The sequence below is a fragment of the Magnolia sinica genome, chromosome 3 (genome assembly GCF_029962835.1).
Source record: "Magnolia sinica isolate HGM2019 chromosome 3, MsV1, whole genome shotgun sequence".
NCBI classification, from domain to species: domain Eukaryota; kingdom Viridiplantae; phylum Streptophyta; class Magnoliopsida; order Magnoliales; family Magnoliaceae; genus Magnolia; species Magnolia sinica.
In genome coordinates this window covers 108,783,637-108,808,513 of record NC_080575.1, presented here as the reverse complement: position 1 = coordinate 108,808,513, position 24,877 = coordinate 108,783,637, and the positions used below count along the sequence as shown (strand labels likewise).

Genomic DNA, 24,877 nt, shown 5'->3' with positions numbered 1-24,877 from the left:
ATTAGCTTAAGAGTTATCAGATAAAATTCTATTTTCTATTGTCTTTCGAAATTCTTTCCATTAAATATCTCGACTTGAGATTTCTCAGGGACAGTTACCATAGTAATCAAGACTTTGAGGATATATATGTCTTTAAATTGTTGGTTCTAATATATAGAAATATCGACGAAAACTAAGCTCTAATTGATTTGGCCAAAAGTTGCAAAAAAAAAAAAAAAAACCAAAGAGGAGATATATTTTTTTTTTTGATAGATTTACAAAATGAGAGGATATGTCTTTATAAATGAAAAGTAGGTAACCATTGTGCCTTGAGGCCCGTGCGAGTGGCGTGATAAATGTATGTTGACACATGTCGACTCATTAATTATAAGTTAGGCGTAAGATGGCTCATTGTCTTCATGTCCATGAGTAGGACAACACATCTACAAAGAAAACAAAAAGTGACGATCAAGGACATTGCGCCACAGCTATGGCCCGCACACACATGCGAAATTACTCTCACGACATACCATTGTTTTCCAATACAAAGGATTAATGAGAGATTTTAATATAAAGGCTCAATTTTCTTAACAACTTTACAATGTATGATAAAACTAAACACAATTAAAGCAAGATGTTAACAAAGGCAAAAAAAATTAATTTTTCTAAAATTTTCAAATCTTACATTCTTAAAACCTTTGTAATCTAATAGATGTTAACAATGAGTTCGTTTGGGTCGAAATAATAAACCAATACCTAAGCAAAAAATGAATTATGAACAAAAATTATGTGGCCCACTATTATGTATGTGTATGGTCCATGCTGTTCATTCATTTCACCTACTCATATCAAGGAAGGAGCCAAAAAATGCGGTATATCAAAAGCACAAGTGGACCACACCACATGAAACAAAGGGAAGTGAATGTCTACCGTTGAAAATTTCGTAGGGATCGTAAAAGTGATCAAGCTATCTTTTTGTAATTTTTTATTTTTTATTATTATTTTATTTTATCTGTGTTTGTGTGACCTTATGAACAAGTTGGATAATAGATACACATCCTTGTAGACTTTATAAGAAGGATTTAACTTTCAACAGTGGGCATTATTTTAGTAGTTGTTTCCTGTTGAGTGGTTCACTTGAGCTTAGAATCTGCTTTATTTTTGGGCTATGTCCTAGAATAAGCTGGTAAAACGGATGGATGGTGTGGATCAAACATATACATCATGGTGGTCTCATAAAGATGACATTTACACAATTAAATGAATTTGTTGCATGAAATCACATTTTTCAAAGTGTATTTCAACCGGTATTTTGCTCGATAAGTTATTGTAATGATTTATTTACCATCATTTACATTTACACATGAAAATGAAAAATTTAAACACCCTCAATTGTGGGGAAAAAAATGTACCCCTCATGTATGTTAGTTTAAGCTTAAAAGCTACCTACAAGTTTAGAATTAGACGTTAATTTGAGTTACCTTTATAACACGTGTACGGTTACTAGTGTCTGCCAACCATGATCATAACAATGCATCGAATAACTCCTCAACGGCGAACAGGACGCAATTGAATAACTCCTCAACGAACAGGACGTGGATTGCGTCCTCCCGCCCGGACGACAGGGCTTTGTGGGGCCCACTGTGATGTAAGTGTTTTATCTACGCCGTTCACCGATTTTCTCAGATCATTTTAATGTATGATCCTAAAAATGAGGAAGGTCCAAAGCTCCAGTGGACCACACTAAAGGAAGCTGGATTGATAATGACACCCACCATTTAAACATTTCTAAGGGCCAAAGTGATTTATTTATTATTATTTTTTTTTTAAATTTTATAAATTTTATATCATCCAACCTATTCATAAGGTCATGTAGACGTGGATGAAGTGAAAGCACAAATATAAGCATGATCTGAAACTTCTCCAGCTCTCAAGAAGTTTTTAATGGTGGACGTTCAATCCTAACTTTGTGGTATACTTAAGCCTTGGACTAATCTCATTTTTTGGTTAATATTTTAAAATGATATGAGAAAAACATTGAACGGCATGGATAAAACATTTACATCATGTGGGCCCCACAGATCCTACCCCGATGGATTATCGTCCGGGCGGGGTAGGACACAATCCGCGTCCCAACGGACAATGTCTTGAGTGGACGCAAATTGTGTCGTACCTACACAGACGGTAATCCGTCCGGGCAGGGCTCCGTGGGGCTCACCGTGATGTTAGTGTTTTATCTACGCAGTTCATTGCTTTTATCATATCTTTTAATGTGTTATTCTAAAATTAAAGCAGGTACAAAGCTCCGATGGACCACACCAAGAGCCTTTTTGGGCGGGCGGATTGGAAGGGATGGGATGGATTTTAAGGTAATGATGGTGGTGTCAATGGATTTGTTTAAGATCCATGGGATTGCTATATTCCGGACAAGTTCATGGAGTCTGTTTGGCACGCTCGGCATATCCTGCGATTTTACCTTCCAATCTGTCTAACCAAACACGCCCAAGGAATGATTGAACGGGATTAGGAGGGATGTGATCAATTTTAAGGTAATGATGTCCCGAGACAAGCACATCGCGTTTGTTTGGCTCGTTTGGCGTATTCCAGTATTTTACCATGGCTCGTTTGGCATATCTCCATCCCATCCCTCCCATGGGATCCATCCGGCCAAACACGCCCCAAAGGAAGATGGGGGTGATAATGATACCCACCAGTGAAACCTTTCTAAAAGCCCCATGATTTTTTATTTTTTTTAAACCATCCAACCTATCATAAGGTCATGTAGACGTGGATGAAGCAAAAAAAACAAATATCAGCTTCATCCGAATCTTATCCAGGTCCTAAGAAGTTTTTAATGGTGGACGTTCAATCCCCACTTTGTGGTCCACTTAAGCCCTGCACCTGCCTCATTTCTTGTCTCGTACCTTAAAATGATCTTAGAAAAACGATGAACGGCGATAAATCACTTACATCACGTTGAACCCCACAGAGCCATGCCCGGACGGTAGGACGCGATCCGCGTCCGTCTTGACGAACGCCAGCCGGCAGTGAGATGGAACTCGCCAGATTGCCTCCTAACGGCACACGTGTCAATGCTTCGCACGTGCGATATACATGATATTTTCATCAGGTGCGACCCAACAGAAATTCAAGCGGGTCCGATCATCAGGTGGCTCGTCACGGTGTCCCCATCTGATGAATGGTCTGGATATAATCCTTCAACATCTCAGTCGCGCGATTTCTTAGAGAATTCCGACACAGCTCTTAAACCTCTTCCTCCCTCGCTAAAACCCCTCAGTCTTCTTATCCATCTTCTCCTTCACAGGAGGAAAAAAAAATGGCGCTTCTCTTATCCTGCGCCCTAACGCCCCTAAAACCAGAAGCGCACAAATTTCCTTATCCTACTCACTTCAGCTTCTCTTCAACTCCCACTCGATTCCGCACCGTCGTTGTCCTCTCTGCAATCTCGACGCCAGAGAAGAAAACCCGCAAGAAGAAGCAATCGAAAGATGACGATTCTTCTTCTTCTTCTTCTTCTTCTTTGGCCGCTTCGATCTCGACAATGGAGAAAGGGCTGAGGTTTACGTTCATGGAGGAGCTGATGGGTCGGGCACGGGCTCGCGACGTTGCTGGCGTGTCTGATGTCATCTATGACATGATCGCTGCAGGCCTGAGCCCTGGGCCCCGCTCCTTCCACGGCCTGATTGTCTCGCAGACGCTCACTGGCGATGTCGAGGGCGCGGTAATTCACTTCTCCTTTCATCTAAAATCGATATTTTCACCCCTGTAGAGTTGTAATAGCCTAATTACATCTGTAACAGCCTAATAACCCTTTTATGGGGGTGAAACTATCAACTTTCATGACTGAAATATCACACCCCTTTTATTTATTGGTAAAGAAAATGATTCGTTCTTGTATGTATCAGTGGTGTGGATTGGAGATTAGTGTGGAAGAAAAGAGAAAAATGGTCCACTTGAAGGGAACCGGCCTCATTACGCCACCTCTCTCTTTGAGAGAGATACCCTACTAACAGTAATCAGTTAGAATATCCAACATTTCTTCATATTAACAATGACCACTCAAAAGAGGAATTCTAAAATACCGGACTCGCTAACTAGGGACACCTGTTAAAATATCCAACATTTCTTCATATTAACAATGACCACTCAAAAGAGGAATTCTAAAATACCGGACTCGCTAACTAGGGACACCTTTGAACTTACGAATCCTACTATGTAAGTAACTCCACACTTTTTTCTTTTTTTGGTGGATAACTTAAGGATTTTATTAACTAGAAGGAAAATATAGTTCAACGAGGGCTGGAATGGCCTGACAATGGAAAATGTGGCTACGACAGCTGCTCAGACAACCAGAAAATGAAACAAACAGCAGTTGCAGCAACTAGCTAACTTACAGCCCTCTCCTATTGTCAATGAAAAGAGAGCCTCTACTTGCAGCTTCCTTTGCTTGATCATCATCAATTCTCATTTGCATCCTGGCCCACATGCGCAGAAGTTATAGACTTGCCCTGGCAAATCTCCATCACCTCTTCTGCAACCACAGCCACCTTCCATGGGAAAATATTAGTTTTTGCCAATGCCATTGCATTTCTTGAGTCTCCTTCAACAATAACCAGGGAAAAAAAAAACCAAAACAAAAACCGAACTGCAGAATGATCTTGATGGCTCGAAGGAGCTCTACTGCCTCTGTAAAGTTTATGCCAATTGAGCCTGATAATAAGAATAACACAGTCCCATGCTCATCATGAACTACCCTGTCAATATCAGTTGGGCCCTTTAAGCTCCACACTTACCGACTGTGGAACAAGATCCATGTCTTCCCATGGGGCTGTATCATGCTCCTCCCATTGCTAAACCCTTGCCCACAAGGTTGAAGTCAAGAAACTGTTTCAGTTGCGGGCTCCATCTGCACTGGTATCTTCCACATTGTTATTGTCTGACTCTCCGTCAAAGCTGGAAGCCTGCAATTATGCACAGTTGGGCTTTGCAATTGTGTATGGGGAGAATCCTTCCTCACACTTATAGCAGAGACTATTTTTCCTATGTTCATCCATCTCAGCCATGACAGTGTTTTTCTAGGGCCCGTGAATCATGGAGGGGTTGAGGAGGTACTTTCTTTATTGGAGATAGCTGCTGAATCATTGAGAAAGAAAGCTTAACACCCTATCTATTGATTAGAAATGTTTTGGTTGTTGGGGGTTCATACTTTGGACTCTTTGTTGGGATGCTTACATCTTGCAGTCACATGAGTCCCATAGTCATCATGAGTTTTTGCAGCTTGGACCATTGGATATCGTAGTGGATCTCATCCTCCAGCTCACACATGGACTGATGGTAAACTCTACTGATAACCTGGCGGTCTGATTCGACGGCTTCTTGAATTCCACTTGATACTCTTGGACCAACACAGTTTCTCTCAACTTGATGAAGGCCCCATTGATATCTTCAAGCTCGTATGGCCCCAAGCGAGAACACAATGCCTTTCTTTAACCGATTATAACGCGGTATTGCCTTCATTTCGAGATAAAAGGAGGCAACTAAAACTTTCTGTTCATCCAGAATTTTCTTATATTCAAGGAATCGTTGAGTTTTACAAATCCATGAATTTGATCTTCTTCTTTTTTAAGAAAGGCTCCAATCAGTTGATCTTCACCGTCGAAAAGAGGAAAGTCCACTTGTATTGACTTCATTTGAATAGAATTACCATCGTTAGATCCATTGGATGTTTTATCTCGTTTTTAACTCACCAAAGATTCATTGATGCCAAGTGAAAACTGCTTGAGCCTTTGGAAGATCTCCCTTAGAACTCAATCCCGCTGTTCTATGTTCTTTTAGAAGTTACCCTTTACTGTTTGATCTCCTTGTCTAGCTTTTGACATCTTGTTCCGTCCACTATCAGATCCCAATCATTGGCTCTGATGCCAATTTGATTTGTAAGCTTATGTGTCAATGATGTAGATGTGGAGATTTAATAGTAAAAAGAGAAAAAAATGGTCCACTTGAAGGGGAGCTGGCCTCTTTAGAACTGAATTTTATCATTGCCTCCCTCCAAAAGAGTTTACAGCCCCCCTTGAACGGCTCACATCACGTCTCTCAAGGGAGATAAACTTTACTAACAATAACCAATAAAAAAAATTCCAAAAGATCTTCCAATTAGCCATGACCAATCAAAAGAGAAATTCAAGTAGAAATGACTTGCTAGCTAGGCCCACCTTAACTTGATAATCCTAGTATGGAACAACACCCATTGTGCCTTCCATGGGGCCGTATCAGAAATGCACATTTATAACAAGAGCAAAGCTTTCCTAGTGTTTACATTCCTTTAATGGGAGTGTTCATCTCTCTCATTATGCTCTCACATAATATGACTAATCAAAATGTCTAGTCCACTGTACGATCAGAAATCTAATTGATGGTATGTGCTAATTTCCATGGACCAGCATGTTCTTACAATATGCACACAATGGCTTTGAGAGAATTGCATTTAAAAAGTGCTATCCCCACAAAGATTTTTAAAAGATTTCTCCATTTTAGTCAATAAATATTCCTGCCATTTATGAAATAGTTAATAAAAGTCCTGCCATTTATGAAAATAAAAAATCTTAAAGAAAATATTTAATCCTTTAAGTAACACTTGAGCATTGGTTTCTTTGCCATATTTTGATCCAAAAATAAAAATCCTTTTATCCCTCAATAGGAGGCCTAAAATGCTAATTCTGTCTTCATATTTGTCATTTATGAAAAACAAAATTTAATTCACGTGCATTTTGGAGTCAGATTAATTGCAAGAGTATTCTTGGGTAATAATGTAACGGGAGTCTCTTTCAAAAAAAAAAAATGTAATGGGAGTCAGAGGAAAGATGAGGTTACGTTTTGGATCTCCTGCAATCTGCAAATAGTCAATTCATGGATGAAATAGGATTGGGTCTGACCTAAAGTCACGTCATCTGCAAATTGGAGCCAAAATCCTAGATGATTTTCTCCTCAGGTTTTCCCATTGGTACATCTTGAACGGAATTTAGTGACACTTTGCATTTTCATTGCGGTGCTCTGTTTTGTTCGTCTCTCTAATAGGGAGCTAATAGGAATTAGATCATAGTTCAACTTTGTGTCTTCCAAATGTTTATTTGCTACCTGAATGTTACTTCTACTTTTTGGCTATGGATTTTATTAACCTGATGCTGTAGCAATGGTTAGCAAGGATCAGGGGAATCGATCAATTTGTAATTGATATCTGATTGGTGTTTGGTTGATGTGGTTATATGTGAATTTCAGAATGTACTCATGCTGGAGAACTACTATACTCAATGCAGATGCAGACATTGCGAAGGGAGTTGAGTGCAGGCCTTCGTCCTCTGCATGAAACATTTGTTGCTTTGATTCGCTTGTTTGGTTCTAAAGGCCATGCAACCAGGGGCTTAGAGATTCTTGCAGCAATGGAGAAGTTGAACTTTGACATCCGTCAGGCTTGGCTAATTCTCGTTGGTACATAAGTCTCTTTAACTCTCTCTCTCTCTCTCTCTCTCTCTCTCTCTGCGTGTGTTTAGTTATTATGCTGCCATTGAATGATGCTTTAGAAAATCCAACCAAGCTAGTTAACATATTATTCTTTGAAAACAGAGGAGCTAGTCAGAAACAATCATTTGGAAGATGCCAATAATGTATTTTTGAAGGGTGCGAAAGGAGGACTAAGAGCCACTGATGAGTTGTATGATCTTTTAATTGAAGAAGATTGTAAAGCTGGTGACCATTCTAATGCTTTGACCATTGCCTATGAAATGGAGGCTGCGGGAAGAATGGCAACTACATTTCATTTTAATTGTCTTCTTAGCGTACAGGTAAAGATATAAATTCACAGTTGCAGAGCGACAAAGTTCTGTTCCTTGGAATGCCTTTGTGTTTGTTTTGTGCTTCACTGTCTTTCCCTCAGTCATATCAGATGCATCCCACGTTGAAGTTTTTAGGATAGTTGATTTTTTCATAAAAAAGCTATTGATAGTTTTATTTCATTAAAAAAAATAAAATCAGTAAGGAGTTTGCGTAGTTCTAATAACTGTTGATGCTTTGGCTACTTGTTCTTTGGTTCTTTCACAAACTTTATAGCTACAGATGAGACCCATACATCTCACTTGTATTGAGCTTGTGACAGCTTGACATATGAAATTAAGAATATCAAATATCACAAAGCTTATATCACGTATCGATTCCTTTGTGAAGATCAAATAAATGTCAATACTTGCTAATTGTAAATTTCAGGAGATTAAAGGAGTTTCTTTGGTGAACAAATCTTGTTATTCCATTATCAATTCTTCAATTACATTTAAACATTCATGTTCTAATTTTGGAAACTGATCTATCCCTATTTTCTTTGGAAAATCAAACTGAGCTTTGCCCCAACTTTTTACAAAATTACATAGACTACCTCTGTAAACACACCCATGTGATGTTTTCTAATGAAGCCCAGCCTCCCTAGCTGCAAAGAGGTCTTGTATAATGCTTGGGTTTTTAGTTCGTACAAGTGGGGCCATGGTTCAGTGATCCGTATGGTTTATATGATGGGCCTCAATGTGGATGGACTAATTAGTGTTCGTAGTATTGGTATCGTGACACATATCACTGACCTGGGATACAGAAACATGTATGAATATTGCCAATATCAGGAAATGTATCGCTGATTGAGGGAAACATGGAGAAAGAGGTGGAATTTTTCAGTGAAACTTCAGGAGATGCTAAAAGACACATGTTGACATATTTAGGAATAAAAAAAATTGCAAGCAAAAAAAAGAAAAAAGAAAAAAAAAAAGAAAAGCAAAGAAAAGAATAGAAAAAAGGAATTCCATTTAATGGGGGCCTAAACAATGCGTTGTCATAAAAAATCAGTGCAATAGTAACTAAAACGAGTTCATATCATACAAATGTAAGTAATAAACAATAACTAAGATAACTAAAATAATCACTTAAATCGAAGAAAAAGTCATACATTCATCCATCCATGCATGCATGTATACATACTTAACATCCATCCATCCATCCATGCATACATGCGTACAAACATCCATCCATGCATGTACATAGACATACATGATCCATCCATCCATCCCTCACTTAAATCGAAGAAAAATTCATACATTCATCCATCCATACATGCATGTATACATACATACATACATCCATACATGATCTATCCATCCATCCATGCATACATGCTTACAAACATCCATCCATCCATCCATCCATGCACATACATAGACATCCATGATCCATCCATCCATCTCTTCATGCGTACATTGGTACATACATGCATACTTACATACATCCATACATGTCTATCCATCATCTATCTATACATGCATTCATACATACGTACGTATGCTACTACATCCATCCATCTATGCATACCTGATATACTAATACATCCATCCATGCATACATGTGCATACATACATGATCCACCCACCTACCTATCCATCCACCCACCCATCCATTCATCAATCTCTCCATCTCACAGTGTGCCGTAAAGACCGTTACGTAAAGGTAATGGTAGCAACCGTTACACGTTATGGGGTCATAACGGCCGTAACAGCCATTATGGAAAAAAATGACTCGTAATTGCTATTAACGGTACGTTACGTCCCGATAAAGGCCATAATAGCCCTGTAATTGTCTGTTATGGGGCAAATACAGGTTTTCCATACTTTTTAATCAATATTATGAAGCAAAAACATGTTTTTTAGGATTTTTTTTCATTAAAAAAAGGAGACCGTAACGGCCATTACGGGAGCCGTAACATTCGTTACGACCCATATCATAAAGGTAACGGTGGTGGTTGTTATGGCCACCGTTATTGTTACCGAACACCTTGCCCATCTATGCACGAATACATAGATGCATTGTATGATACAACCGTACAATCATGGAAAAAATAAGTTTTGAAATAAAAAATAGTCTTTAAATAAACAGATTTTTTTTTTTGTTTATCACATTTTAAAAATCTTTGATAATGTAATATATTTCTCGAGAAATGGATCGCATTGATCATCAACATACAACCATAAATAGAAAAGAAACAAAACAAACCAGATATTTAAGAAAAATAGGTTGTCATTATTTTTACCAAATACAATAGATTTTTTTAATTATTATTAATTTTCAAAATTTTAATTTTTAAATAACTAAATTTCTTCTACACGATCCGGAAAAACCCAACCCATGGCAATGAATAGGGGGAAGCGTCTCAAGAATGGAGAACTATTGGACATCTTGGGCAACCCAGTGGGGTTTTTTTTTTTTTGGGGGGGGTTATGCTCAATCTCTAGTGGTTGGGTGTAGGGCTTATTGTTCTTAGCACGTAGTTAGTGGGTGGGGGTGGGATTTCGCATGCCTGTTGGGGTGGCTTTTTCTGTTTTTGGTTTTTTCTTTTTGCTGCTTTTTCAACAAATTGTCATCCTTCTATAAAAAAAAACTATTTTTTATTTATTTTATTTTTTTTTTGAAAAATTGAAAAATTTACATGAATCAATAGATCTGCCAACTCTCATCACCACGCAAGATTTGGGTCCTCAATTAGTAATTTTAAAGGAGAAAATGGGGGAGGGGGGATTTTCAACTCAAATTCATGTCAATGCATGGACATGGATTTGTTTTGAAGTTGAAGCTGATCATGCATAGAAATGGATTTCAGCTTAAAACAAAGCTTTAATCTAAAGACTAACAGGTTTTTTCGCAAAAAAAACTATTCTTCGAAGATCCAACCCACTGTCACTGTCCTTGCTCACATCTCCCCCATGTAAAAGATCAGATGGTATGGTTGAAATCCACCTTCCTAGTCCCCCTGATTTTCTAGCAAATAACACAGTTTCTGGACTTGAAATGGTGTCGACGGTTATATTGCTAGTATCACTGACATCTAGAATTTTTATAAAGTGGGACAAGACGATATTTTCATGATATCAACACGATATCAATATCTTGGGGATATCGGCAATATTTGGGAATTTTGTAGTTTTTGAGAGTTTCAGTATCGCCCAGCTGGCGATACCGATAACACTGGCAATATTATCAATAACATCGCCGATATCTAGAACACAGGAACCAATCGCCAAAATTCCCTAGATTGGTGAATCCTTATTGTTAAACAGTCTTAAGGCCAGCCAAAGGAAAGGCCAGGCATTTGATCCTATGGCCTTCCAATCTAGGGGATTTTTGGTGTGTGGACCATCCACAGCAAGGCTCATCATATAAATGGCTTAGATCACTGAACAATTGGCCTGCTTGTACAACTGGAAACTGACCTTCCATACTCACTCTTGGACTGAGCACTGTATTCCTTGGTTGCAAACCAGGAGCATTACATTAGTGGGCTGTGGCGTTGAATCCAGGCAAAGGTTATGCCACACACAGAGGTGGAGTCGACTTATTTATGAAATTTTGTCCAGATTGTATGCAGTGCTGAATGAAATTACTATGGCTGTGAAAAGCGTGTTTCTTGAACTTGTGAAGTGCTTGTTGATGACTGGGAACTGTGGTTTGAATCACAGTTTTAAGTTGCATTTCATAGATATGTTGCACATTTAAGCTGCATTTTATATGCTAGTCTTTACGCATGGCCCACTAAACTGTTTCCATTTTGATTCTATGGTGTAGGCTACTTGTGGAATACCAGAAATTGCTTTTGCAACCTTTGAGAACATGGAATATGGCGAAGGTTTATATTTCCTCTGACCTTTCTTGCTTTACATATGTTTCATTAGAGTATCCTTGTAGTAGTTTTTTTGGTAGGTGAGCCGGGGTCAAACTCGAAACCTCAATGTTGAAACATAGTGTGCCTACCATTTCGCTATAGGGCCGAACCCATGATATAAATATTTTTGATGTTATAGAATATCTTTGTAATTCTCCAAATCTACTTGTGATTCTAGAAGTTGGTCATTTGAAAGTCAGTTAATAGAGACGGTTGACCATGATGTAGAGATGGTCGACCATTTATTCATGCATTGAATCTTTGTTAGAGAAGCATGGGAAAGATTTTTCTGATTTGTTCCAGTGCTCTCGGGTGATGCTGCATTCAATCATGTCTTTCTTCTTGATGTGGCATGGGGGTGGAATTGGGCATAAAGGGAAAGCTCAGTGGCGCTTTTCACTCCTTGTGGGTTTGTGGCTGATTTGGGCTGAATGCAACGATAGGTGTGCTCTTAATCACCATCGTACTCCTAATGAGGTTTTTAAGAAAAGGCTAAGATGGACGTGATTGCATGTGCATTGATTCTTAAGCTGTTGCTAGCATTCCTGCTGTATCTTTTGATTCTTTTGGGTCTTGCAGTTCCAAGTGCAGGCATTGATTCTGAATCCACTTGCTAGTGTTTCTATTGTATCTTTTGATTGTTTTTGGTCTTCCATGTAGTTCGTACGAGTTGATTTCTCGTCGTCGTGTTTCTGTCTTCTTCTTTTTTTTTTTCAATAAAAATTGTGTTTCCGTAATTTATTTTTTTCTTTTTCTATTAACGGGTATAAAGTTTCAGCAATGGGAATCCTAATTCATCAAATATTAGTGTCTGAAGAAGAGGGTTTGTTTATCAAGTGAATGGGATCATAATCATCATAGCCTTATCAAGCCTCCTGATTCACCAATATCAAGTGAATGGATATGGATTAATATTTAATGGGAGCAGATTTTGCACACAAGTAGGTGGGCTTCTTCTTCTTCTTTTTTAAGTGTGAAAGGTAATGCTAATTTTATTAAGAGGAGCTGGGAAGCCATCTATTGCTTTTTGTCACATGGAAACAGTTCATGATTACTTTCATGTTGGAAGTTGCTTTTGAATCATCATCATCCTCATCCTCATCCAAGTCTGATCCCAATTAATTGGGGTTGGCTACATGAATCCTGTTCCACCATTCCACTCTATCGAGGGCCATACCTTCAGTTAGGCCATAGGTCATCAAGTCTTTTCTATCTACCTTCATTCACACCCTTTTGGGCCCTTTTGGAGCCTTCAACTTGTACCAACTCACTCCTAATTGGTGCAATCTTGTTCTCCATTGCACATGACCAAACCATCGAAGTCTCCTTTCCCTCATCTTATTACCTATTGGTGCTACTCTTAAGTTCCCTTGAATGCATTTATTTCTAATTCTATCCTTCCTTTTCTTGTCACTTATCCATCTCAGCATCCACATTTCAGCTGCACTCATCCGATGAACATGTTGTTCGGCAATTGCCCCATTTTCTTCCCATAAAGCATGGGAGGTCATATAGCTATCCTATAAAATTTCCCTTTCAGTTTAATTAGTACATGACGATCAACTCTAGAGGCACTTACTCCATTTCTTCCACCCAGCTTGAATTCTATGGGCAACATTAATGCATGGGCATTTTCACACCAGGCTCGAGTGGGGTGGCCCGTGAGATGTAGGGGCACACTCAGTGTGGGCAGCCCGTGTGAGGCGGGTGTCTTGTGTAAGGTGGGCCTCAACCGTGTGAAGTGAAACCCATGTGAAGTGGGGTCCACGAAGGGGGTTTCAGCTGAGGTCCTAACAACCTATGGGATGTGGGGCTTGGGCTATGAGATAAAGGGATTAATTCGCCATGATTTATCAGTTTGAGCTTTTAGAGCAAGTGGTTAATTGTCCTGCATCAAAGTGGTATCAGAGCGAGATGTCTCGTGTTCGATACTCCTCACTGGGGGTGATTAATGCATGGGCATTTTCACACCGGGCTCAAGTGGGGTGGCCTGTGGAATGCAGGGGCACACTCGGGGTGGGAGGCCCATGTGAGGCGGGCCCCATTTGAAGTGGGGCCCACGAGGGGGGTTCGGCCAAGGTCCTAACCCGTGGGATGTGGGGCCTGGGCTATGAGATAAAGGGATTGATTTGCCGTGCTCTATCAGTTCGAGCTTTTAAAGCAAGTGGTTAATTGTCCCGCATCAAACATCCTTCCGAATCTCTCCATTTTTTAAGGAAGCTGCTTTTAGATCTTGTTAAAAAATTGATTTTCCTACCAATTGGTATGTGGGAATTATACATGAGTTTTACCTGTCTCCCACTTTAATTCATTTCCTTATTGCCATGATTGATGAGGTGGTGGACTGGTAGAAGTAACCCCTTAAATTATTTTTTTTTGAGAGGTAACTGAAAATTTATTGAAGAACCCGCCAAAGGCGAGGAAAGAAAGATACAAGACACTAAAACAAAAACCAAGCAAAGATACTAGCAGACTTCTACTCATTGATGAATAATTGATGTTTCTTCCCTTAAATTTCATCCCTATTCTTAGATTTTTGTTGCATTTTAGTCTAAGAAAGCTTTTATCCAAATATTCTGCTAGGAGTAGGACTATGACTCACGTAATGAATTCTGAGGTACATTTCTCTGCATTTGGACTAGTTTACCACGTTAAAATGCGTGTTGGCTTTGTTTCATTTTAGATTTTTGTTGCATTTTAGTCTAAGAAAGATTTTATCCAAATATTCTGCTAGGAGTCTAGGACTATGACTCATGTAATGAATTCTGAGGTACATTTCTCTGCATTTGGATTAGTTTACCATGTTAAAATGGATGTTGGCTTTGTTTCTGTCTTGCAACTTTTGAATTCTTTACTTCTGTCAATACTCAATGGAGAAAATTCTTTAAAAAAAAAAAAAAAACTGTTTTTCACCGGTCATTCGGGAATTATAAAAAACTCTATATATAATTGCCGAAATTTCATTGCAGATTTTATGAAACCCGATACGGAGACATATAACTGGGTGATCCAAGCATACACCAGAGCTGAATCCTATGACAGGTAAATTTTGAAGTTTGAACTCCAAATAATTAAGGTATTTAAATCCAGTTTTTCAAACTCTTACATAGCTTTGTTAGGAGATGCCTTACTATAGTCATTTGATGATGAGTACAAAAGGTTTCAATATTTTCTTCTGCCACTGGGTTCGATCATGGAAATTCTCTGTCACAATGCATAGTAACTGTATGTGATGCCTCAGGTTTCTTTCTCTTGGCTACAATGTGTAGGGTGCAGGATGTAGCTGAATTACTTGGAATGATGGTTGAAGATCACAAGCGTCTGCAACCAAACGTGAAGACATATGCGTAAGCACATTCTCTCCCACTGAATAAAATAGTCTTTGGTAAGGTGCAAGCTTACCTTAATTATTAAAAGTTTATCTAGTTTATAAGTGTTGCTATGCATTACATACTACAAAGTGGTCCTTGTCTATAACTTTGTTTGAGGGAACATCCATTACCAATAACTTAATCTATTTCAATACTCCTTTATTCAGGCTGTTGGTGGAGTGCTTTACCAAGTATTGTGTCATAGGTGAAGCTATCCGGCATTTTCGTGCTCTCAAGAACTTCCCAGGAGGAGTGGAAGTTTTATATAACGAAGGGAACTTTGGGGATCCACTTTCTCTTTATCTTCGGGCTTTATGCCGAGAAGGTACGTTTGCTACTTTTCTCATTGTTTGCACCGATAAAGCTTGTCCTCAAACCAGAAAGATGAAATCCTATAGATATGATCGTATGTCTCACGTCTCACTTCTTAGTTTGGGCACCAAGAGGTCAAAAGTCCATTCAAGCTTATGGTCACTCTACAATAGAGCAATCAGAAAATTCCTACTAGTTGATAATAAAGCCTTAAAAGCCATAGAATCGACTTAAGCTTCAAACTGTATGCATGATATTTGTGACCTAAATCTTGATACTCCCTCTTCTAAAGTTCCAAGAAACCTCTTGCTTCTTTCTTATTGGAGAAATGAAAGAAAAAGAGAAGAAAATAAAGAGACATCACTGGTATTTTAAAAATGAACTTGTTGCCTTTTATTTCAAGCAGGAAGAACTATCCTATGGAAGTGAGTGAACAATTGCCCATTTAATCTCAACTCACCATATTGTTTCCTTTGGAATCCTATCCAAGTATCATAGGCATCAGGCCAGTAAGGTGTGTAAATGATGCAGGACATGAATTTAAATATGATATGCAAGATTTCAGGCTTAGATCATACCAATTCAGAAACAGTCATACAAATTCCACATCCCACATGAAAATCCAAACATTCAATTAAAGGGGAATCTATGCGGGTCCAGGCCTACACACATTAGGGCTGAATTAGTGAAAATTATGAACCAAACAATACTCAAAGGGAAATAGAAATCTACCACACATGCATAAGAATTAGTCTCTAATCCAAGGGATTCCCCAATCTTAATTCAAGGAGCCCTAGGGTGAGAAGATTGACAAATAACTTAGGGAAAACGTAATCTAGGGCTAGGATTCATGAAAAACGGCTATGAGAGGATAAAAGAGGATAAAAACTTGAGCCAAAAGACGATCCCACGTGTGGACAATGGGCCTGGGGCGCTCGCACGTGTGCAGGCACGTGCGCAGGTACCTGTCCGCACGTGCGAGGGAGCGTCGATTGCGGAAAAGCTCTCCTTGGCCTTGGTCGGCCAGGGGTATGCTCCAAAACCTCGAAGTTTCAGGTCGATCCGAGCTACGGCTTGTGCGTGGTGCTCCGTCGAAGTTTCAGCCCTCCTGTGGGCTGAAATCTAGAAACCTGCTGTAATGAAGAAAACTGATGCAACAAAGGATGAATTTGAAGCACGGATGGTGGTAGAAGATGGAATAAAAAAAGATGATGGAAGATGGGGTGAATCGGGATCAATGTGGCTTTGCACCACAGTAGTTAGCCCTTCGAAAAGAGAGGTCTTTACACCCACTTTTGAATTCTTCCACAACTCACGAAGAGAGCAGAAAAATAAAGCAGAATTTTTTTTTATTAAACTTGAATGAATGAAAAGAACTACAAGAGGTGCCTATTTATAGGAAAAATCCTATATCCCAAAACTCACATCATGTGCACAACCTATTACTTGGCTGTGAAGTAAACTAAAATAAAAATCAAACAAAGAAATCTAAAGCATTCACGATGTTCTAAATAATAACAATAAGCAAAACCTAAAATATGACATCAATCCAACGAGTGGGCCATGATCATGAGGACTCATGATGGCCTTTTCTTGACTATCGGGCCCACCCTTTTGAACCAAAACTTCATTTTCTAGCTAGGAGGCCTTCCCTGGACGTCGTCATCGAACCAGATCGATGGTGGGGCCCTCCTTCTGCATACGTACGTGCGTAGGGGGGGTGGCGTGCGTGCGCGTGTAGGCGGCGTGCGCACGATGTCCCCATCAGTAAATCTCACTTTCTTAGTTTGTTTCTGACTGATATGCAAGAAGATCTGTTGTTATAAGCAGTAATTTTGTTGCACCCTAGATAATTTTAAAACAAATGGAAATTAATTTGGTAACTGGAGAAGACAGAACTTATGATTTAGATGGTAAGATTCTCATCAGAGCTGAGGAAAAATAGATTCTGTATGTCCACCAATAACATGGTACTATATAACTCTTTCCATCAGTGCAGGAATTTCAAGATGTTTTTGCAATTTGCAGCATTGTTCGTTTGTTGTAAATTTAATACTTCTCTGAGCAGGTTAGTTATGATTGACATCAGGAAGGATTGTTGAGTTGCTTGAAGCTTTAGAAGCAATGGCGAAAGATAATCAACCCATTGCCCCAAGAGCAATGATCTTGAGCAGAAAATATCGTACGTTGGTGAGCTCTTGGATCGAACCATTACAGGAAGAGGCTGAACTTGGATTTGAGATTGATTATATTGCAAGGTCTGCCTTATCTTTATCAGCAATCTTAGTAAATAATATCGCAATTGTTGAAGTCTTAGATTCATGCAAGTGGAAGCTTTTTCTTTTCCCCCCCCCCCTTCTGGTTGTTGCTCATGTCAGATTAATTCAGTTTTCTCATCACTCCTAAGTTTCATTGTTTTGCATGTGCCAACTGTTTAATTTGTTTGCAGTTGTTTCTAGTTTCATGATAAAAGAATTCTGCTAATTGAACCCAGATTTGCTTCTGCTTCTTGAGTTACGTTACATACATGATGTTCAGGTTCTATGCTCTTTGACTCTGTATGGAACTGGAGATACCTCTATGAGGGCAATGGGAACCTGTTTTATGCAGAAAAGCATCACTGGTTTGCTAGCAGTATCCACAATTTGGAGCAATTGCACCATCATACATAGTGGTTGGCTTTGATGTGCTCTGAATGCAACTCATCAGTAAAAAAGAAAAAAGACAAGAAAAGAAAATAAAAGATGTGCTTTGTATGAGACCAATGACAAAGTAGCACACCATTTTTCTGACCACATCTAGGGTTTGGAGTGCTCGTATGAACTTCACCAGCTAAATTAATCTGCTATGCATTGGCAAAATATGCACAATTGGCATCATAAATATGAATGACAGAGTAATGGCTCATGTAATCTAAAGCTGATTTAAACAATGCAAGACTTCTTCTGGACTTGTTAGCATTGGTACTTAAGTCTCCTGTCCGGTCATAATGCAGTTTCTCTGTCTACCTGTAGGTGCTCCAAACTAAAGATATGACTCCTGTGTTATTCTTTGGATGATGTGGAGTGTATGCATTCCTTAGTGACCTTGCTCCTGTACTTTGTAAACAGTGAAACATAAACTATTTCATGTTTGTTTGGATGGTTGGCATCACAATTCTCCCCATCTTCGACTTTTGACCTAGAAAACTAGTGCATTTCTTTTCCATGTATTGAATCAGAATAAAGGAGCTAGATTGATAGTTTCGAGTTTGTAAGGCCACTACTATGGTTTCTGGTAAGAAGGTTCTGAAGGTAACGAGGATAGGCCTTTAATAGTTCCAAACTAGATCTTGCCAGTTGTGAAGGAACTGGTTCATCATCCTCATCCTCATCATCTAAGCCTTATCCCAACTAATTGGGGAACTGGTTGAATGTATTAATATCACAATAATTGAGTAAATATTGCTTCTTCATCTGCATGTTATTATTATTATTATTATTATTATTTTGTCTTATGTCAAAGTCTTTGCTATGCACATTCACCAGGTATATAGCAGAGGGGGGCCTTACAGGTGAACGCAAGCGCTGGGTGCCACGCAGAGGAAAAACCCCTCTGGATCCTGATGCCCTTGGATTTGCTTATTCAAACCCAATGGAAACATCTTTCAAACAGCGGTGTCTTGAGAATTGGAAGTCACACCATCGTAAGCTCCTGAAGGCCCTGAGGAATGAGGGACCTGCTGCTTTAGGGGATGTATCTGAATCTGATTACCTCAGAGTGGAGGAGAGATTGAAGAAAATCATTAAAGGTCCTGACCAAAATGCTCTGAAGCCAAAGGCTGCCAGTAAGATGATAGTCTCTGAATTGAAGGAAGAATTAGAAGCACAAGGGTTGCCTATAGATGGAACCAGAAATGTTCTCTACCAGCGGGTTCAAAAAGCAAGAAGAATAAACCGTTCCCGTGGTCGGCCTCTTTGGGTTCCTCCTGTGGAGGAAGAAGAGGAAGAGGTCAGTAGTTTCCTTCATAAGACTCGTGGGACTTCCCTGTTTCTTGTTTGTTGTAAGCACTTCTATATTCATATGCTGCTGCACGCTCAGGATATAAATTCCTGTTTATATTTTCTTAGGAGTTACTTCGAGTCATAAGCCCCCATGCTTTGAATATTGTTCCCTCTAGATGCTGAGGAATAAAAGCAGGATGGCTTGGCAATAGTTTATTCTATATGATTTTCTTTGCAGGTGGATGAAGAACTGGATGAATTGATTTCACGGATTAAGTTGGAAGATGGAAACACAGAGTTCTGGAAGCGTCGTTTTCTTGGAGAATGCATAGATGATGTTCATGGAAAGCTTGCTAGCAATGAAGATTCAGAGTTTTCAGACGCAGCAGACAATGCCGATGCTGTAGATGATATCTCAAAAGAGGCGGAAGATGATGAGGCCGAAGAAGAGGAGGAGGAGGAAGTTGAACAGACTGAAACTGAAAGTCAAGGAGAGAGGGTTAAGGACAAAGAAGTGGAAGCAGTTAAGCCTCTCCAAATGATTGGGGTGCAGTTGCTGAAGGATTCTGACCAAACAACTACCACAGGAAGGAAATCAAGGAGGAAAGTCCGCCGAGTACCAGTGGAGGTATGAAATTAATCAACTTCTTCTTCTTCTTTTTTATTATTATTATTATCATCATCATTTTACAGGCTACTTCTTGTTTCGCATGCCGTGGCTTGCTTCTTGTTAGCTTCAGCCTCTGGGCTGTTTTAATAAATCTTATTGCTTCATCTTTCAAAAAAAAAAAAAAAAATCTTATTGATTCTTGATTAAAAAAAATCATCTTACTGGCTAATCGTTTCTGTTTATTTTCCTATTTATTTCATTAGCAAATATGCTTGCAAATCTTTCCAACATGTTTTTCTGTTTATCGTTATTTTGCAGCCCTATGACTTATTATTATTATTATTATTTGTGTGAAAGATATGAATTATTTTTATTAGGGTAGCATGATGTTTAGATATTTAATGTGCTATTGCTAGTGCCTGTCCAACTAAATGTAACTTGCATATTTATTAGATGAGTTAGTCTTCTCAGTGACAGATATATGAGAAAAAGATTGGATCTTTTATTGATAAAATATGAATTTATTAAAGAGAGATAAAATACAAGGGATGCCATCACACAAATTTAGAAGCAGAGTCCTGATGCAAAGGCAAGTACTATGAATGTCCTCTTTTAGTAGATGTTGCACTGTGCCACATTAAGAAATCAGATCTTTTTCTCTGCTTATTCTTTTACGGATATCGCAGTTAATCATTGTTAGGTTGACACCATTTTTAATATTTAACTTGCTTTTGCTTGCACCAATTTTTTTCTTAAGTATCTTGCAGAATTTTGCAACATTCAGACATGACAAAGAGAGAGTAACATTTTTAAATTAATAACTATTTTAGACAGTCTATAACTGGGAATATGTCTTGTTAGGCTTTGAGACAGTTGGGATAGGCATCTCCAACCATGGTGATGAAGACTTGTAAAAAATTATCTCCAATTTCTGTATATCTTGTAGTCAGTAATTATAAGAAGGAAAATCCTGCTCAGTGATGTGATGCTACCAGTGTGTTGAAAAATTCTAGTGATTCTCACATGTGTCATCTTGAAAACCTGAGCCTCCACCTTTTAACTGTCATGCGTGTACTTGGTGAATCTTTTGATGCAGGATGACAATGACGATGACTGGTTCCCTGAGGATATACATGAAGCATTTAAGGAAATGAGAGAGAGAAGAATTTTTGATGTTTCAGATATGTATACCATTGCAGATGTTTGGGGTTGGACATGGGAAAGAGAACTCAAAATGAGACCTCCTCAAAGATGGTCTCAAGAATGGGAAGTCGAGTTAGCAATCAAAATAATGCTAAAGGCATGTCACTGTTCTTTTCCTTTGTGAATACAGCACAGTATTCTTCTTAGCTCTTGGCTTGCTTGTTATGCCTATAATCTGAAACTTTTTCCTGTCTTTTGTTACAGAAATTCATATTGGAAGTTGCTATTCAATAGGTACTATGAAATGTGTTGAAATTCAACCTTTTCAGCTGCAGGGATTCTCTGCTTGATTGATTCTTGTTGTAGTTAATTTTCAACAATTATTGTGGACATCACTACATCCTTTTTAATAATGATAATTTGTTGTCTGTGGATCAAGTTTGAGGCCTTTTTACAAGGAACTATGATAAGCTCAGTATATCTACGTGCATGGGCAATTGAAGATTCACCATGTCGGGTGGAATCACCAGAAATCTGCATGTAAATGCCATTTTGATTCGTTAAATGCCAAACGCAGTCAAGACTCTGGGTTTTGTTAAAACACCTAGGTGTACTATAGTCTTTTCAGCATTTAAGTAAAGTGGCACCCTTATGTGGGATGTGGCCAATCACCAAAAGGAGGTCCAAGAGTGGACCCCACTACTGGTCAAAGATCTGGACCAAATCGAGAGCTCTGATTGAAGATCCAGACCAAAACAAGATTTCAATTGGTCTGTGTGTCCCACAGATGCAATCAGATAGCCAAAAGGATGAACTGGTTGAACTGTGGGACCCACGAGTCCAATCGGCTGTTTTTTTTAGGTTCATATATAGACCGTATGCACTTTATATGGGTTTTTGTGCAACATTACAGCCTACAAAGGCCCATGCGTTTTGACAAACTCAAGAGTGTTTTAGGAATGTGGGTGATAGTTGTAGTCCACTTAGATTCTTATTTGGGTGAATCCTGTTGGTTCATTTCCTTAATTTTTTTGCATGTATGGACCAATACATGATGATATTTTGTTTTAATGTACTTATTCCTTTGGTAGATGATTCTTCTACCATCTAGTGGGATTTCCTACAGTACCCATTAACCTTAATGGGAAGTTTTTCTTCCTTTCGTTGATTCACTGGAGCATTGCTGGAAGTTGATTCCACAGTCCATTGTTGGATGCAAATATTAATATCGTGGCATCTAGAGTAGGAATTGATTTCCTAAACTGCTACATGTTCTTAATCTTTTAATTGAGTTCAATACCATCTTATTCCCCCCATCACATTTGGTGTTTGTAGCAGTGTTCTTTTGGTCAGCTATGAAATTCTGAGGTAGTCCTCTTGTCTGTTCTGATGAAAACTATGGGGGGTTTTGTTAAACTCCCTGCATAATTTATCTAAAGTAGCTATGGTACAGGTTTAGTTCTCAGGTTTACGGTACTAGTTTCACATTGCCTTACTCTTAAAGTTAGCTTTCACTGTTACCATAACAGACTTGGCTTTTACATTTCTTAAAAGCTTATAAGATGTATGATAATATTTCAGGTGATCGAATTGGGTGGAACACCAACTATTGGAGACTGTGCCATTATACTGCGAGCGGCTATAAGAGCTCCCCTCCCTTCAGCTTTCTTGAGAATTTTGCAGATTACACACAGCCTGGGTTATGTTTTTGGAAGGTAGGATCAAATCTTCTGGATAAGATAAATGGCAGAAGACTGATAATCCCATGTTAAGCTTCAAATTCATCAAAAAATCCAGGAAAAAAAATCCTCCAATATATATCTTTTTTCCAAATAACAGATTATGGAAGCCAGTCACCATAAGGATCTTTTCCAGGGTATCCATCGGTTTCTGAAAATCAGGGTAATTTATTTCATCATCATCATGATCATCTAAACCTTATCCCAACTAATTGGCATCGGCTTCTGAAAATCAGGGTAATTTATTTCATCATCATCATGATCATCTAAACCTTATCCCAACTAATTGGTGTCGGCTACATGAATCCTTTTCCACCATTCCACTCTATCAAGGGCCATAACTTCAGTTAGGTCACAAGTTGTCAAGTCTTTTCTTACCACCTAAACCCACGTCCTTTTGGGTCTTCCCTTGCCCTTTTAGAGCCGTCAACTTGTACTGACCTTCTAACTGGTGCAGTTCTTGGTCTCCATTGTACTTGACCAAACCATTGAAGTTTACTTTTCCCCCGTCCTATTACCTACTGACACTCCTGAATTCCCTCGAATGCATTCATTTCTAATTTTATCCTTTTTTGCCTTGCAACTCATCCATCTCAACATCCTTACGTCAGCTATACTCATCCTACTACAGTTTAACCCCTTTTCCAAGCTTAAGCTAACCGCAAGGGGACAAGTTGTGAAATTTAGAATGTCAAAGAAATTGCAAATTTACAGGACAAATAGCCGAGACAGATGCTATGCGCACCCCCAACCAGAGAGTGGAAGGTTTCTCTGTGTTTGAGAAGTCGGAAAAGCTTGACTCAAAGGTACCAGATTCCATTGAGGCTCAAAAAGAAAATTATCTTGTTGGATCGTTAAAGCTCAACAAAAACTTGAATTGTCAAGTCTACAATGTTATAATTTTAAAAGAACTTGTTACTCGACTCAACACACTTCCGAGTTTGACTCAAGCTTTTGAGTTATAGGACTGTTCTAAATGGTTGTTTATGCTGAATTTGGTGCAAGTTCCACACTGGACACTATTGTGTCAGTTTGATTCCATCCTGATGCACATTCCCCCTGTCAGTTCAATTGAGGGTCTAACTCGTGCTGGTCAACCGTTGCTCATAGGTCGCACCAACAGCCACCGATCAAGCACTACCTGTCATCCCTATCTGAACTAGGAATCTATTTTGTTTCTGGTGATCAGACCTGTGACATCAATGTAGCCACCCTTTTCTAGCCACCAATGAACTAGGTCCCACCCCAAAATTATTGAAATTTACTATTATCTTTTTTTTTTTGGCAGCCCACTGTATGATGAAGTCATCTCACTGTGTCTTGATCTTGGAGAAGTCGATGCAGCCATTGCGATTGTTGCAGACATGGAGACCACCGGAATCAAAGTTCCTGATGAAACCCTAGACAAGGTGCTCTCTGCAAGGCAGAACACTGATCCTGGTGACCCTGTTCTTGATGAATCTTGACAGCCCCCAACCCATCTGCAATTAGAGCTCGATGCATTTCATGACCCTGTGCAGCACTTGCATCATCGTTTTTTCATGGTGCCTCATGCCGATTTGGCGCTTCGACCAGAGACATGCTGCAACTTTGTTTAACAAATGGGAAGTTGTTTCTGAACTGAGGTATTTTGTGGGCACACTTCGAGTGGTATAAATGTAAATGTCCAAAATGCTAATTTTTATTAGTCATCTTGTTTCAAACATGCAACTATCTTAATACTAATGAAAATGGGAAATTTTCCTTACTTTTTCCAACTTTGATCAATTGCATTTTTTTGTTCTTGTTGGTAAAGTCACAAGACTCACGATCCACAAAGTTCACTTCGATTGGAAAGAAGAGGTCAAAACATCACAAAAATAGTACAAAAAGTATTTCCTCTAAATCCCATCTAAATTTAAACCAAAGGCGTCCCTATGGCCGACTGTTAACACGCCATGTAATGTACTAACAGACTCGCATTAGTTACGGTATTCATT

The 24,877-nt window shown here is 38.9% G+C and overlaps 1 protein-coding gene across 3 annotated transcripts; it reads left to right on the top strand.

Moving 5' to 3' along the window:
* Positions 1–3,270: 3,270 nt before the first annotated feature.
* On the top strand, positions 3,271–24,655 carry LOC131240643 (uncharacterized). 3 transcript variants are annotated; one of them, XM_058239004.1, is made up of 13 exons: positions 3,273–3,721; positions 7,314–7,485; positions 7,621–7,838; positions 11,644–11,704; positions 14,710–14,782; positions 15,010–15,087; positions 15,279–15,436; positions 17,513–17,681; positions 18,951–19,413; positions 19,645–20,034; positions 21,113–21,316; positions 22,741–22,874; positions 24,187–24,655. In XM_058239004.1, exons 1-13 carry the CDS (start codon positions 3,317–3,319, stop codon positions 24,362–24,364), a joined length of 2,703 nt encoding a protein of 900 aa, XP_058094987.1. In that variant the 5' UTR covers positions 3,273–3,316; the 3' UTR covers positions 24,365–24,655. The 3 variants fall into 3 exon arrangements, with proteins under 3 accessions (XP_058094988.1, XP_058094987.1, XP_058094989.1); XM_058239006.1 differs by having other exon boundaries at positions 3,582–3,721; positions 7,276–7,485; XM_058239005.1 differs by lacking the exon at positions 21,113–21,316 and having other exon boundaries at positions 3,271–3,721.
* The last annotated feature ends 222 nt before the right edge of the window (positions 24,656–24,877 follow it).

Bases quoted from the DNA above. Each gene is read 5' to 3' on its own strand.
- LOC131240643 (XM_058239004.1), top strand. From the start codon at position 3,317: ATGGCGCTTCTCTTATCCTGCGCCCTAACGCCCCTAAAACCAGAAGCG. The intron at 7,839-11,643 runs GTAAAGATATAA...TCTATGGTGTAG, and splicing joins ATTGTCTTCTTAGCGTACAG to GCTACTTGTGGAATACCAGA. The intron at 19,414-19,644 runs GTCAGTAGTTTC...TTTTCTTTGCAG, and splicing joins TGGAGGAAGAAGAGGAAGAG to GTGGATGAAGAACTGGATGA.